Raw genomic sequence first — 14,188 nt, forward strand, 5'->3', positions numbered from 1 at the left:
CTTACTTACTATAAATCTAGCATTTAGGATGACCTTCCCTTCTAATTGTATGTATGCATGTATTTTAGTAACGATGTTCATCTTGATATGGATTTATTATTGCATGGATCTTGCGTTAGATTATGTACTCCAATAAAGTGAAACTTGTAGCTGGCTAAATAACGATCCTTCCATCCCCTGCCCACCTACTGGATTAACGAACTGACCAATAAATGATGTCCATGTTAGCAACCTAAATCGACTACAAATTTTTCCCTGTATATCCACGTATATTCTTCACCCATACTAAAAAAATTAAATATTTGTAGTGCCTACCAAGAATGCGGCAAACCTACGAAGCAGATTTGAAAATATGGCCCTTTCTAATCAGGAAGAAAGCAAGTAAGTTTTTTCCCGTAAATTTTTTTGTAAATTTTATATCCGCAGAAAGCTGTTTCTATATATTTATATATATTGATATAATCTTCCACTTTACTTTTGGCTTTTCACTTCTCAAACTTGACTGCTTCTTAAATAAAAGCTGTTATTAGGTATATCTATCTTTCTAGCACTAAAAATGAAATGAGTTGGTGTGAATTTATCTAGAGAAAGAGGGGACAATGGGCTGTTAATAATTCTAGTCCCCAAAGTTTTATAGTAACGTTTTCTTATTCTTTGGTTTTATTAACAACTTTGGGGACTTGCGTGGTTTTTATTGGTTGCTTCAATAAGTTCAGTGTTAAAACGTTTCAACCATTTATTTTAATCTACAGAATTGATAATTTTGTGTATCATCATTGGGAATGTACATCAATTTATCGGCTATTGTCTTATCCCTTCAGATCCCTGGCTTTATCCAATCATGATGTTCTTGATTTTAGAAAGCGCCTTGAAGAGGAGAGGAGAAAGAGAGAGGAGAAAGACAAACTGGATAGAGAACAGGCAATACATGCATTCACTTTTTATCATCCTTTAAAATAAATGAAAAAATACCCGTCCTTTCAAAATCTGTTTCTAACCAATAACATAATAGAAATACAGATAAAGGCGGATAGATAGATAGACAGACAGATAGTTAGGCAGACAAATATACGGCTAGATAGATAGATGTAGACTGTAGATGTAATGCTGAACAAAACGTGATATTTGTATATTATGTAAATTCAAAATTTCACCGCTAGATGAGAGTATCTTTATTTTATTTTAACCTTAGCTTATGTTTGTCGTTTAGTATCTTTTTGAATTAGGATATAAATATCTGATGTTTATTTTGTTAATTCATAGTTATTGTTTATTATCTATTAGAAGAAATCTAATAATATTTTAAGACAGAAAAGTATTAATTTAGATTAGATAACTTTGGTTGAGTTATCATGTACTTTCACTATTTAGTTGACTAATTTTCAGGGAGTTTTTTTTGTAAGTTGTGACGGTAACATTCCACAAAATTTAAAGGAAGCCTGCAAGAAATAACACACTTTAACTGCTGAAAGACTGCCACAAGAAGACCCAATACCCCAAATTTAAAGCCTTAAGCTTCAATAACAAAAAAGTTCTAGGCATTTCAAAATAGCATTTTACGTACAATGGAATTTTTGAAAGATTTCCAATGCTCATAAAAGAAAAAACAATATTAAATTACGTCGCCTAGACACAAAATTATAACCTTATCTTTGTCAGAAACTTAGATTGCCTGTAACTGATTACATTTTTACAATAAAAACACTACATTTCATAGTCAAAATCTATGAAAAAAATTCGATTTAAATTGCATTTTTAAACGAAAATCATAGCGGAAACAAAGGGGTAAACTAATACAAGCTTAGCTGTGATTGGTTGTTAAGCTGATTCAGCCTTCTGATTGGCTACAGTACATTCGGTACAACACAAGTAAAACTTAATTTTTTTAATGATTTTGACTATAAAAATGGGTATTTTTATTGTAAAAATATAATTAGTTACTGGAAACCTAAATTTATGACAAAAATAAGCTTATAATTTTGTTTCTAGGCCACGTAGTTTAATTTCAAAGTTTTCAACATGAGCATTGCAATTCTTTCAAAATTTTCATTGTACATAAAATGTCATTTTAAAATGCCTAGAACTTTTTTGTTATAGAAGCTGAAGGCTTCAAATTTGGGGTATTTGCTCTACTTGTGGCAGTCTTTCAGCAGATAAAGCGTGGTATTTCTTGCAGGCTTCCTTTAACTGTTGTAATCCAAGCTTCAAAGCTCATTGTTGGACTCCAAGTGGGGGTACAGGGTCTCCCACTAAAATAAACCCTAAATAATAAAGAATTATAGGGGATGGGTGTAATTAACCCCCCTACGAAAATTTTATCCTGTGGTAAAATTTTCTGGAAGTCAAGAAATATTTCGTGCGCCATTCTTCCCTCCCCCCCCCCCCCCCCCCCCATAGAAATTACAGCTTGTAGTTGGATAGATAGGCACAAACATACGGCTACATAGATAGATAGATATAGACAGAATGAGAGACAAACAGACAGACCAAGAAAATATCTATTAGGCTATTGTAATTACTGAAAAAACGTGATATTTGTATATTATGTAGTTCAAAATTTCACCGCTAGATGAGACTATCTTTATTTTATTTTAACTATATGTATGTTGTTTAATATCTTTTTGAAATAGGATATAAATATCTGATGTAGATTTTGTTAATTTATAGTTATTGTTTATTATTTACTAGAAGAAATTTAATAATATTTTAGGACAGAAAAGTATAAATTTTAATTTAGATAAGTTTGTTTGAGTTATCATGTATATTCACGTTCTAGAAATTTCTTTGAAATTTTTGATTTATTTGTAAGTTGTGACGGTTACATCCCACAACATTTAACTTTAACCAAAGCTGTTAAAATCACAGTTGGCCTCTTGGATGTCCAATTGGGGGATTAGATGGGCACCCACCAAACTACACCCCCCCCCCCTCCCCCCGAAAAGAACTAAAGGGGAAGGGGCAACTATCCTTCCCCTTGTAAATTTTATCCTGGGGTAAAATTTTGTGGTAGCTTTGTGTTTTAGGGGGATAGAAATTATCGACCACAAAATATCCTCAGTTAACAGCCAAGCCGATTTAACATGTAAATAAAATAAAAATAACCAATTTGCCGAAATATATACACTTTCTAATTATTAAGGCGGTCCGAGCGTCTAAATCATTTTACTATTGGTCCAATTTTGGGGTTGTTTATTTTGATTTTCTTTACCCGCGACCCAGGGGCAGTTCAAGCTTCACGTTATGACTTGACCCACTGTCTCCTGGAAGCTATTACCTCACCCTTACCGAATATGGCAGATGTCCAAAATTTAGTCACCGCAATGAATGACGCTTTCCGCAGAGGAGCTTAGGATAAGGGCTGTACTGGTATTATGTACGTGACAATTGAGTAATAGTATCCAATCTACTTAATAATCTCGCTTCTTTCACAACCATAGGGAGGCTGCGTGAATGTGAATATATTATGATGCATGTATTGTGGCAGGCCTCCAAGCAGGAGCAGGCCAGGAAGGCTCTAGAGGAGGAGGAAAACAAGAAGAGAGATCAGAGACGAGAAGAAGAGAGGGCTAAACTTGAAAGGTAATCACCCGGCAGGGAGGGGGGGGGGGGGCATTGGGCTGTTTATTTCCCAAAGTCCCCAGAGTTTATACTAACATTTTCTTATCTGTAGCCTCTATAACTTTTGGACCTTTTATTGAATTGTGATTGGTTGGTTCATTATGTTGAGTGTCCATACGTTTCAGCTACTTATTGTAATCTTCAGAAGGAGTAATTTTATGTATAATCATTGGTGATGTACATCAATTTATCCGCCAGTGTCTTATCCCTTTAGATCCCTGAATCACATGACTATCTTGAAATGGATCAAGACGAAGACCTATAGAGACCAATTCAATTTCTACATGTAACTTCTTTCTACAAAAACAACAGTAGTGTAAAGTGCAAATAAAAGTGAATATTTTTACAGGATCTGATCAAATTAAATATGGCAGTACAATTCTCCATTACTAATTCGAAGCTACTTCGGGCAGATTTTTACACATTATAGAGCAAAGTTGGGTTTCATTTGGACAGACAGGCGGACAGACATTTTTAAAGATTGTACAATTTTTCATTAGGTACCTATTACCATTCTCCTTATATTTCATGTGGAGAGAACCCAAGGGCACCATCCGATTGTAATGGATGTAATACTTTAATTGGTGGATATTAGGTTAAGTAACATCCAACAGACAGCTAACCCTTTGATTTCACGACCTTTGTTTGAGAACTGTGCATGGTAACGAGTTGCTCAGGTTTATGGGAAAGACATTCCCACTACTTGAACTATTTTAAGATTGTACATTACAATTTAGGGAACTTGAACAGCAAAGGATCAAAGAGGAGGAAACTTTCAGAAAGAGAGAGGAGGAGGAAAAGAAACAGGTATAATAATTTTTTGAAAGTATCAGGATGTTTTCTGTTTGTGCCTGTATGAAGCTTAAATCTTGGTAAGTCCTACTAAACCTACATGGTTCTCTTTTTCAGTGAAGCTTTTTAAAGGGAAGGTTTTTAACTATTTTTGGGGAGCTACTAAAATAAAATTTGTTTATTCAAATCCAAACAAGCATTAAAATGATTAATTTCTGGTTTAGGCCAAGGCATTACCCCTACCTGTACTAGAAATGTCGAGTGTATGACATAGCAGCTTGAGATATATTTTAACATCAATAATTATGACGAGGTTTTTTGTTTTATTATAGAGGAATGCCGAGGCCGAGAAAAAGAGGAAAATGGAGGAGGAGTTGAAATTGAGGGAGGAGAAGAGGTTGGAGGAGATGAGGTTGAGAGAGGAAGAAAGACAAAGGTTTGGGTTCTTTTACTTCTTGGCTGCTATTGTAGATAGATATCTTTAAAATCATATAATTAAGATTTTCATGACCAATGAGCTTCTACTCTAAAGCAAAGGAAAAAATTAAAGGAATTAAAATTAAGAGAAAAAAGAAGCTACTTTTTGATTCCAAATGTCTGTCATTAAGCTATGCATAATTGAAAGTATTAATTATACGGCTTCTATAAAATGTAGATGTGTGTTAGCACAGCTGTTTTGACATTTTATAGATGTTTAGATATTTCTTATACCAATAAGGTCGTCTATTCCAAAAAGAATATGTCTGTGATGAAAATTCAGAAATCTGAAAGGATAGGACAATGGCCGATAAATTGATGTACAACCCCAATGGTGATACACAAAAATACCCATTCTGTAGATTACAATTAGTGGTAGAAACGTTTGAACACTCAACATAATTCAGCCACAACAGTCCCCAAAGTAAAAGGCTAACGAGTAAGAAAACTATTATAAAGCAGCTCTAACCATGCTTTTCCTCATCCATGCTCCTCGTATGAGAGTGCCATTAATTAGGGTGGCTTAATATGGAACACCTGCCAAAACTCTAGGCCAGGGTGATGTAATAATTGAGTAGCTTCCACGAGAATTGCGGGTCAGCTTGTAATGTAGCATAGAATACAATCAGCTGTGCGCGAAGCTTACCAATCTAAGATTGACCAAAGGATTCTCAATTTCAGTCTCCGTGTGCATCTGAGTTCTAACTTCAGAGAATCATGGCTACAACAACAACAACGACTATTGTAATTAACAGCCCATTTTCCTTCCCACCCTGTTAAAATCCTTTTTCTTCAGGCAACAGAAGAAGCTGGAAGAAATGGAGAAAGAGGAACAGAAGAGAAAAGAATTGGCAGAAAAGCATAGGTAATGATATTACATATAAAATGATAGGATGTCTAACTGACTGCTAGTAGATATGAAAGAAAAGAAAACAATGTGGGTTAGGAAATTAATGATCATTGTTTTTGATTAAATGACCTAGCATAGAGATGACAAACAATTTTAAAAAGGCGAATTTGTTATAAAACTTACATTCCTAATCAGAGCTTACACATTATTACCTGACCTTATAATGGCAAGTTTTCCATCCTGACTTAATTGATCCTGAAAGTTACATAATGTCTATGTGTGTGTATGTTACTAATAACCTTATATGATTTACAATGGAGATTCTTAGTTGTCCAGAGAATGTTAATAACTATTAACTACTTTGGGTGAGGGCACCCCAACTCTCCCAAGATAAATCAAATTTAGGGAAAAAAATACAACCTACAATGATCTTTTATTAATTTTTTCCGTTTAAAACTTTAATTTAAATTGACAACTTCCACCATTCCCTTTTTTGTTTCTAGGGTCATATTCCCTAGTAAATGCTATTTATTGGTAATGCGAAGAAAACGGTAATTAATCTTCAAAATGATATGGTTGATTCGCTTTTTTTTCAGAGCCGAAGAACAACAGAGGCAAGAGGAACTTAAAAGAGAAGAGGAGAGACTTCAAGAATTGGTAAGAATTTTATTCAGGGAGTTAGGAGACTTTGGACTGTAATTTATACTGGTACCCAATGTTTTATAAGCACACCATCATTGACTAATGGTACTTATAGTAAATTAGTTTGTTTTAGCAAGCATAGCTTTGTCTATACTTTTTAATGATAATTTTATTACACAAAAGGTCTATTTATATTATCGTGTATTATCTTATCTCATTAGATCCCTGCTTTTCTCGTATTCATTTGAATCCGGTGGATAGGAACCGGTTCTCATGAATACGAAAAAACTATGTCTAGCATCGTATTATATCCAGTTTTCTACGAATATAGAAATGTACAATCATAAGATTAAAACTAGTTTTTTTAGCCGGTGCCTTCGGCACCACGGGGCTAAAAAAACTAGTTTTAATCTTATAATTGTACATTCTATATCCGCGGAAAGCCGTTTATAATACGATACGAGAAATAACTATTATTAAAGATTCGCAGCTGCCTTATCCATTTTTTTACAATTCGCAACCCTGGCAGAGGTTGCATAATTTCTGAACAATCTGCACCTGCTAAAATTGGCGGCATTATGAAGATCTCCAAATTTTTGCTAGAAAATGGCCTAAAACCACCCCAATATTTTACCTGCTAAGCACAACTTAATCGGAGCAGCCATTTTTGAGATATCTTGTCTGAAACAAAAATCTTTACTACTTTTTATTAGAGGATATAGTTCTCAAAAATATATTTATCTTTTTTTAAGGAAAGGAAGAGAGAGGAAGAAAGAAAACAGGAGGAACAGAGAATTCAAGAAGAAAATAGGTACCTATCTATTATTCCCCGCAGGGTTAGAGCCCTTCGCAGGGACAAGAAATAGGAGAAAATACGACAAAACGCCCCTTAAGAGGACTATATAATACCCTTTCCGCCTTGTAGAAGAAGGCATGTAGTTTTACTTCTTCAATCAATTAAGATAAAATATGCTTTCGATATTAATGATAAAAATCGGTCACCTCGAAAGCACCAAACTGTATATATTTATATCTATAATACAAAGTAGAACGATGTTTGTTTATCTGTCTGTTTGTTTGTCTGTTTGTTTGTAGCGAAGTATCTCGCTAACTGCTGAACCGATCGGGTTCTCCTTTACAGGGTAGCTTCTCATAGGTCCCGGGAAGGTTTATAACTATTTTTTTGGGGAGGGGACTCCCAACCCCCCCAAAAAATGAAAAATACTCCCCCCCCCCCAATTTTTTTTTTCTTTTTAAAACTAAAATTAAATAGTGGGGTCGACTACCCCCCCCCAAAAAAAAAAAATCTTCCTCCAAAGAAATTTTTTTTTTTAATTTTTCTTTTACATCTAAAATACGAAAAATTGGTTTACTCAAACCTCTTGGGGCAAAGCCCCTAGAGGCTAGGGGCGAAGCTCCTAGTACACTTATAAAGTAGATTCGCTACTGAAAATTTCTTGTTAAGGCGCCGAGAGGAAGAAAGAAAGAGAGCTGAAGAGGAAAGAAAGCAGAGAGAGGAAGATTTGAGAAGACAACACGAGGAGAAGATTAGAATGGAAGAGGAAAAAAGAAAAAGGTAACTTTTAGACCATTTTTCAGACATCCTTTGCCTTCCAAAAGGCTAGGGGCGAATCAACTAGTTTTATCATATAAAGTAGTAAGGATTTTTTTGTTTGAAGCTTAAGCACAAGGACTCTGGCAGGAAATTGACAACTTATTCATACGTACTGTACTAAATCAATCTTTACGTGGACTAATTTAACCAAATTAGGGTTTTTTTAGGTTTTTTATAATTCATACAACCCCCTTAAGTTATTCATTACAATAGAATACAATTTTAAAATTTATTTACTGTGTAAATATGCATAAATATGACGTTTTTACTGACAATTAGGTTGATTTTTACTCAAAGCATTTTTCTTGTAGACAATAAAATGATTATAACTTTCGTTCTATTTAAGATAAATTGATGAAATAAAAAGTATTTTCAATTTTATTATGCTGAGAAGTCACTTATTGGTTTTAAGAAATAATAAACCCCTTTGAGTTGGGGGGGGGGGGGGGGGGGGGCGTTGAGTATCGAAATAATGAAACTAATGTAAATTTCTTTTTATGGTGGGTTTTAATGATTCATATAGCAGCCAAACTGTTTTTAGGCAATACCCCTTTGTCTGTCTGTCCCTCTGTCTGTCTGTTTTTTTGTCTGTCTGTCACTCCACTTGTCAGTCTATCTGTCTAACTGCCTCTTTTTCGGATTTCAATGAATCATCTAGCATAGCCTAATTCTAATTTGTTAATGCCTCAAAAACTGTCTGTCTGTCCGTCTGTCTGTCTATCCCTCCATCTGTCTGATCATTCACAGGTTCTCTATTGGATTTTATTTAATGAATTGTCTATTATGGTCAAACTGTAATTTGATCATTCTTCTTGCCTGTCTGTCTGTCTCGTCTATCTGCTGAGTTTCTACCATTGGTCTAACAGACTGATTTACTTAATTAACCCCTTACGGTCGGGCCCCTTACCGCACCTTAATCAGTCGGGGGGGGGGGGGGGCGTCCCCCCCCCCTATTATCTCAGTTCTTATTAGAGCTAGTAAGCTAAAAAATTTTGTGCAAGTCCCCTTGAGATATTTAAGGTTAAGGATATTTTGCAGTTGTTAGATAAATAGATTTTGTGAAATCTTATTTAGGGCTTCATAAGCATGACATCATTAAAGTTCACCAATAGTTACAATACAGTGTGCATTTTAACATTAATCATGTTCATTGCAATTAAAATCTTACCTCTTACCCATCTGATTTTGACTTAGAGACATAAAAGGGGGACATAACTGAAGCTTTTTTGATGCTGGGGGGGGGGTTTTCTCCAGAACCACTTGATGAACCGTTCAAATTTTTTGGACTTAAGCTTTTAGGGGTATGAACATATTATGGTTTCAAAGTCAACCCCCCTACCCCCACCCCCAAGCCCCCCGGGGCTCAAAACCCACCTAAAAATGAACCTAACCTTAATTTTCTCAGAAACCCTTTGACCAATAGGGATGATTTTTTAAACTTAAGCTTTTATGCTTATAAACTAACTTCTAGTTTAGAAGTCACCCCCCTGCAACCAACCCCTAGCCCTCCGGGGCTTTAAAAAATCCTATAAATGAACCTAACCTTATTTTTCTCAGACACCATTTCACCAATAGGGATGATTTCTTAAACTTAAGCTTTTATGATTATAAACTAACTCCTAGATTATAAGTCACCCCCTTGAAAATAAAGGTTAGGTTCATTTTTATGGTTTTTTTTGATCCCCGGAGGACTAGGGGTTAGCAGCAGGGGGGTGACTTCTATACCAAAAGCTAGTTTATAACCATAAAGGCTTAAGTTTAAGAATTCATCTCTATTGGTCAAATGGTTTATGAGAAAATTAAGGTTAGGTTCATTTTTAGGGTTTTTTTGAGCCCCGGAGGGCTAGGAGTAGGCGGCAGGGGGGTGACTTCTAAACTAGAAGTTAGTTTATAACCATAAAAGCTTAAGTTTAAGAAATCATCCCTATTGGTCAAATGGTTTCTGAGAAAATTAAGGTTATGTTCATTTTTAGGGGGGTTTTGAGCCCCAGGGGGCTAGGGGATGGGGGTAGGGGGTTGACTTTGAAACCATAAGATGTTCATACCCCTAAAAGCTTAAGTCCAAAAAATTTGCATGGTTCATCAAGTGGTTCCGGAGAACCCCCCCCCCCCCCCCAGCATCAAAAAAGCTTCAGTTACGTCCCCCTTTTAAACGTAAGATTTTCTTTTATGTCAACATAACATATCTAAATTTCATAGAGATCCGCAGCCGTTTTTCCTGCTGACCGCCTGCTGCGGCCGCTGAAATTTATATTTGATATTTCTAATATAAAATTTACTTAAAGATAAACATTTTCTGTAAAAAAATTGTTCTTCTAGCTTCAAAAATAAGAAAATTACAGCCGTTTAAAATTTTTAAGTAAAAAAGGTTGGTAAATAAAAAGGTGAACAAAGCAAAAATTGACTTTGACTTATAAAAGGTCGGAAATTTATTATCAAACAGGGGACTTGCACAAAAAAGATTTAGCCCTCTAGGTCTAATAGGAACTGAGATAATAGGGGGGGAGCGTTGAACGCCCACCCCATCACCAACCGATTAAGGTGCGGCAAGGGGCCCGACTGTTAAGGGTTAATAATACATATTAAATAATTCATATTAAAATCGATAATACTGTAAAAATTGTTGAATGCTTGTTTCAATAGAAAATTAGATTTAACTAATAATAATGTTGAATCTTGAACCTGGAGATAAACAAATAACCTTGTGTTGCAATAAAAAATAAAAAAAATTATCCAATTTACTTATGAAAAAAAGTGTAATACTGTATCTATAATCTTTTTGTACATAAATGATAATAATATCAGGTTATATTCCATTAATTTATAACCACCTAAATTTTTTGACTTTTACAACTTTTAACAGCTCCCTTTAACCAAAATCAAGGATAGTTTATTTAAGTATGTCACCAAAACTTCATTACATAAGTAATACATTTTTACAAACTTTAAAAAGAGGATTGGGAAATATCTCCCTCCCCAACATTAACTTTAATCACTATTGTAAACAATATTAAAAGTTATAAATATATATCAATCAAGATCTTTAGAGGTATTAACTGTGGTTTAATTACATATGTATGAGAGCTCCTTCTTGTGTCAATCACTTTTATTTACTGATAAAAATTTGTACAGTACAGTTGTACAGAATATTGCAAGATTTTTTTTAGTTAAGTCTGGAAATTAATGATTAATTTATCTAAAAATAGATAGCATAGAATTATCTAAATCAGTGGCTTAATTTTAAACACCCGCCTTAAACACCTCCCCCCCCCCCACTCTTTATTTTAAGGGGTGTAAATTTATTTCCTTTACACCCCCTTGGAATTTATAGAGGGGTGTATCTGAGGGTGTAGGCTCTTGTCAAGAGGGTGGACATGGGTGGACACCTAGGGAGGTGTATCCATCCCCCTTAATTTTACAAGGGTGGTGTAAACAACCCCTACACCAATCTTTTGCACGCCTTTGATCTTAACTATACTTTTAGTGTACATAAAGTTGTAAATTCAGTAACTATTCTACAAAAATTACCTTCCTAAATTGATATATGATTTTCAGGGTAATCTCCGGTGGACTAAACATTAAAATTTTATGGAAAAAAAGATATCTTTGGAACATGCATGACTTGAAATTATCCCCCCTTTGTACTCAATACGCATTTTTTATTCTAAGTGCGTCAATTTTGCGTTTAAAGATACCCTTAGTTTAAGCATTAATTTCTCCAAAAAATGATGAAAAAAGATAAATTTTTTTTTGATAAAATGATAAAAGTATATGTAAAATGAAATAACCAGCAAAAAAAATTACAAAATTACGTTAAATAGAACGAAAATTAGAGCGTTTTGTGTGCCTTATAAAATGCGTATTTCTCATGAAAATTGTAATGATTTAGTGTGTTGAGTAAAATATTTACAAACTTCCCGCTTTTATAAGAAGCTAGAGTCCTTGTGTAAGATCTCGGAAATTTTTGGTCCGAACGGGAAGTACTCTTCAGGGAAGCTTTATAAATGCCTTTAGGTAGTTTGGGATAGGGCAGAAGTATAGCCTAAACCATACCATAATCTATGCTTAAGCTTCCCTAAAATGGACACGTCCATCGGGTCAGAAGTAATTGTAATTTTAAGATTTAGACAAAAAAACCTTACAATATACAAATACTAGCTGCTACTCTCCTAGAGGCTTATAGGTTTTTCAAGAATTACAAGAGTAACATTTGTTTTCATATAGGGAGGAAGAGGAGAGATTAAGAAAGGAAGAACAGGAAAGACAACAGCGTGAACAAGAGAGGAGACAGCGGGAACAGGAGGAAGAGAGAAGGATAGAGGAACAGGCGAGGCAGGAACAGCTGGCCAGACAAGAACAGCAACAAGCAGCCGTAAGTGATGACCGTTATGACCTACCACCCGAAGAGGTGAGATACATAGATAGCTAGAATTGTAATATAGAAAGATAAACTGATAGTCAAATAGATATATATGTAGATAGATAGCCACAAGAACAGCTGGCCGGACATGAACAGCAACAAGCTGCTGTCATTGATGACCGTTATGACCTTCCACCGGAAGAGGTGAGATACATAAATAGCTAGTTTGTTATATAGAAAAGGTATACAGATTATCAAACAAATAGAGAGATATAGCCACAAGAACAGTTCATCAGTAAAAAAAACAGCACCTAGGTGTTGTTAGTAATGACAGTTATGAATCGATTTTCCACCTGGAGAGGTGAGACAGATAAATAGCGAGATCGTAATGTAGAAAATATATAGATAGTTAGATAGATAGCCACAAGAACTGTTCGTCAGACACGAAAAGCAACAAGCCGCTGTCATTGATGACCGTTATGACCTTCCACCTGAAAGAAGATAGATAGATTTATTGTTAAATAGAAAATAGATAAACAGTTAGATAGATAATTACAGCTAGCCAGACAGACATAACAGCAAAAAGCTACTGCCAGTATTGATCTTCCACCTGAAAGGAAAGTTTGATGGATAGCATTTCGGAAAACCTACTTTTTTTATATTTCGTCTTTAGTCCTAAAATAAAATTTTTACATTACACAAATTAAATAAGTACATACATATAAATGTGATATGACAGGAATATAGTACTTGTAGAAAATTATTGTACGTCCAATTTTTCTACAAGTTAATAACTCTGAAGATGTTTGAAACCAACATAAAACAGACTTGTTTAGAAGACTATATCTCTACTATTGCTGACATCCACCCCTTAGATTGAACGACCTTTATCTGCAAGTCTTAACTGTTAATATTATGAAGTTTCCTCTTACGGCTAATGTTACTATTAATGTCAAACATCTAACATAGCAGCAGTAGGCTCAAATACTAAAATCTTTGTCTTTAATGAGCAAGGTTTTGCCTGACAGTCGTTTGTTTAATATTAAAAAATATATCATTTACTTCTACGTATAATTATTTTATTGAATTGCAGAATAGTTTTTTGTGACATGCCATATCCCTGCATGTTAATGTATATTACGACTATTATCTCTAGTCTAACGACCATATTAGTGGGATAATTTTAGCCAAAGTCTCGGGATTACATTTCACATTATTTTTATCTCAACCAATTCTGACATATATTATCTTTATTTTGTCTTTCTATTTCTTTTCAATTGCGAAGCTAATCTATAACTCTTTTTATTTTGTACGTACCTATATCTGTCGTCCGTCCTTTTAGGCTATGTTTAAATTTAAGATCTCGCTTACCGACTGAGTCTACATTAAAGGAAATCATAATAGGATGGAATTAGGCCATTTTGTTCCTAAATTGAAGTATTCGTTTGGTTATAAGTTTTTATTATGCACCTTTGCTCCTTTCTGCAAAGCTTAAGGCGAAACTCCTAAAATGTACATTATTATGGTTTTAGGGTAACGAAGGAAGCGGAGTGTCAGCCATTGCCATCTATGATTATCAGGTTAGCTTTCTCTTACTGCTGTGTTTGTTTGTGTGTGTGTATATATGTGTGTGTGTTTTCAATATATCTGTCAACCTCAGGGAGGGATAGGACATTAGACTCTAAATTATACTTGTACCCACAGTTTTATTAACACGTATATCTTTCATTGGTTCAAAAACTTTGGGGACTAGCCGTGTCCATCATCCAAACTTTTCAACCAATAATTTTACGCTCCAGGAAAGGGTAATTTTGCTTATCATAATTAAGGGTTT

General features: G+C 34.6%; 2 protein-coding genes across 6 annotated transcripts in view; one reads left to right on the top strand and one right to left on the bottom strand.

Annotated features, from left to right (window-relative positions):
• The window catches only part of LOC145334130 (uncharacterized), a 141,854-nt gene that overhangs the window by 101,226 nt on the left and 26,440 nt on the right, over positions 1-14,188 (bottom strand). The gene's annotated exons all lie outside the window — the stretch shown is intronic.
• Cortactin (cortactin) overlaps positions 1-14,188 on the top strand; it is a 45,633-nt gene that overhangs the window by 21,728 nt on the left and 9,717 nt on the right. For all 3 annotated transcript variants that reach the window (XM_080179434.1, XM_080179433.1, XM_080179435.1), the window contains 11 exons: positions 309-381; positions 861-921; positions 3,485-3,579; positions 4,356-4,425; positions 4,743-4,846; positions 5,684-5,752; positions 6,334-6,394; positions 7,132-7,190; positions 7,845-7,955; positions 12,219-12,402; positions 13,887-13,934. In XM_080179434.1, the coding sequence (XP_080035560.1) occupies positions 309-381; positions 861-921; positions 3,485-3,579; positions 4,356-4,425; positions 4,743-4,846; positions 5,684-5,752; positions 6,334-6,394; positions 7,132-7,190; positions 7,845-7,955; positions 12,219-12,402; positions 13,887-13,934 (935 nt within the window). The remainder of the gene's footprint in view (positions 1-308; positions 382-860; positions 922-3,484; positions 3,580-4,355; positions 4,426-4,742; positions 4,847-5,683; positions 5,753-6,333; positions 6,395-7,131; positions 7,191-7,844; positions 7,956-12,218; positions 12,403-13,886; positions 13,935-14,188) is intronic.

The sequence above is a fragment of the Acartia tonsa genome, chromosome 12, assembly GCF_053477335.1.
Source record: "Acartia tonsa isolate MP-2025a chromosome 12, ASM5347733v1, whole genome shotgun sequence".
NCBI classification, from domain to species: Eukaryota; Metazoa; Arthropoda; class Copepoda; order Calanoida; family Acartiidae; genus Acartia; species Acartia tonsa.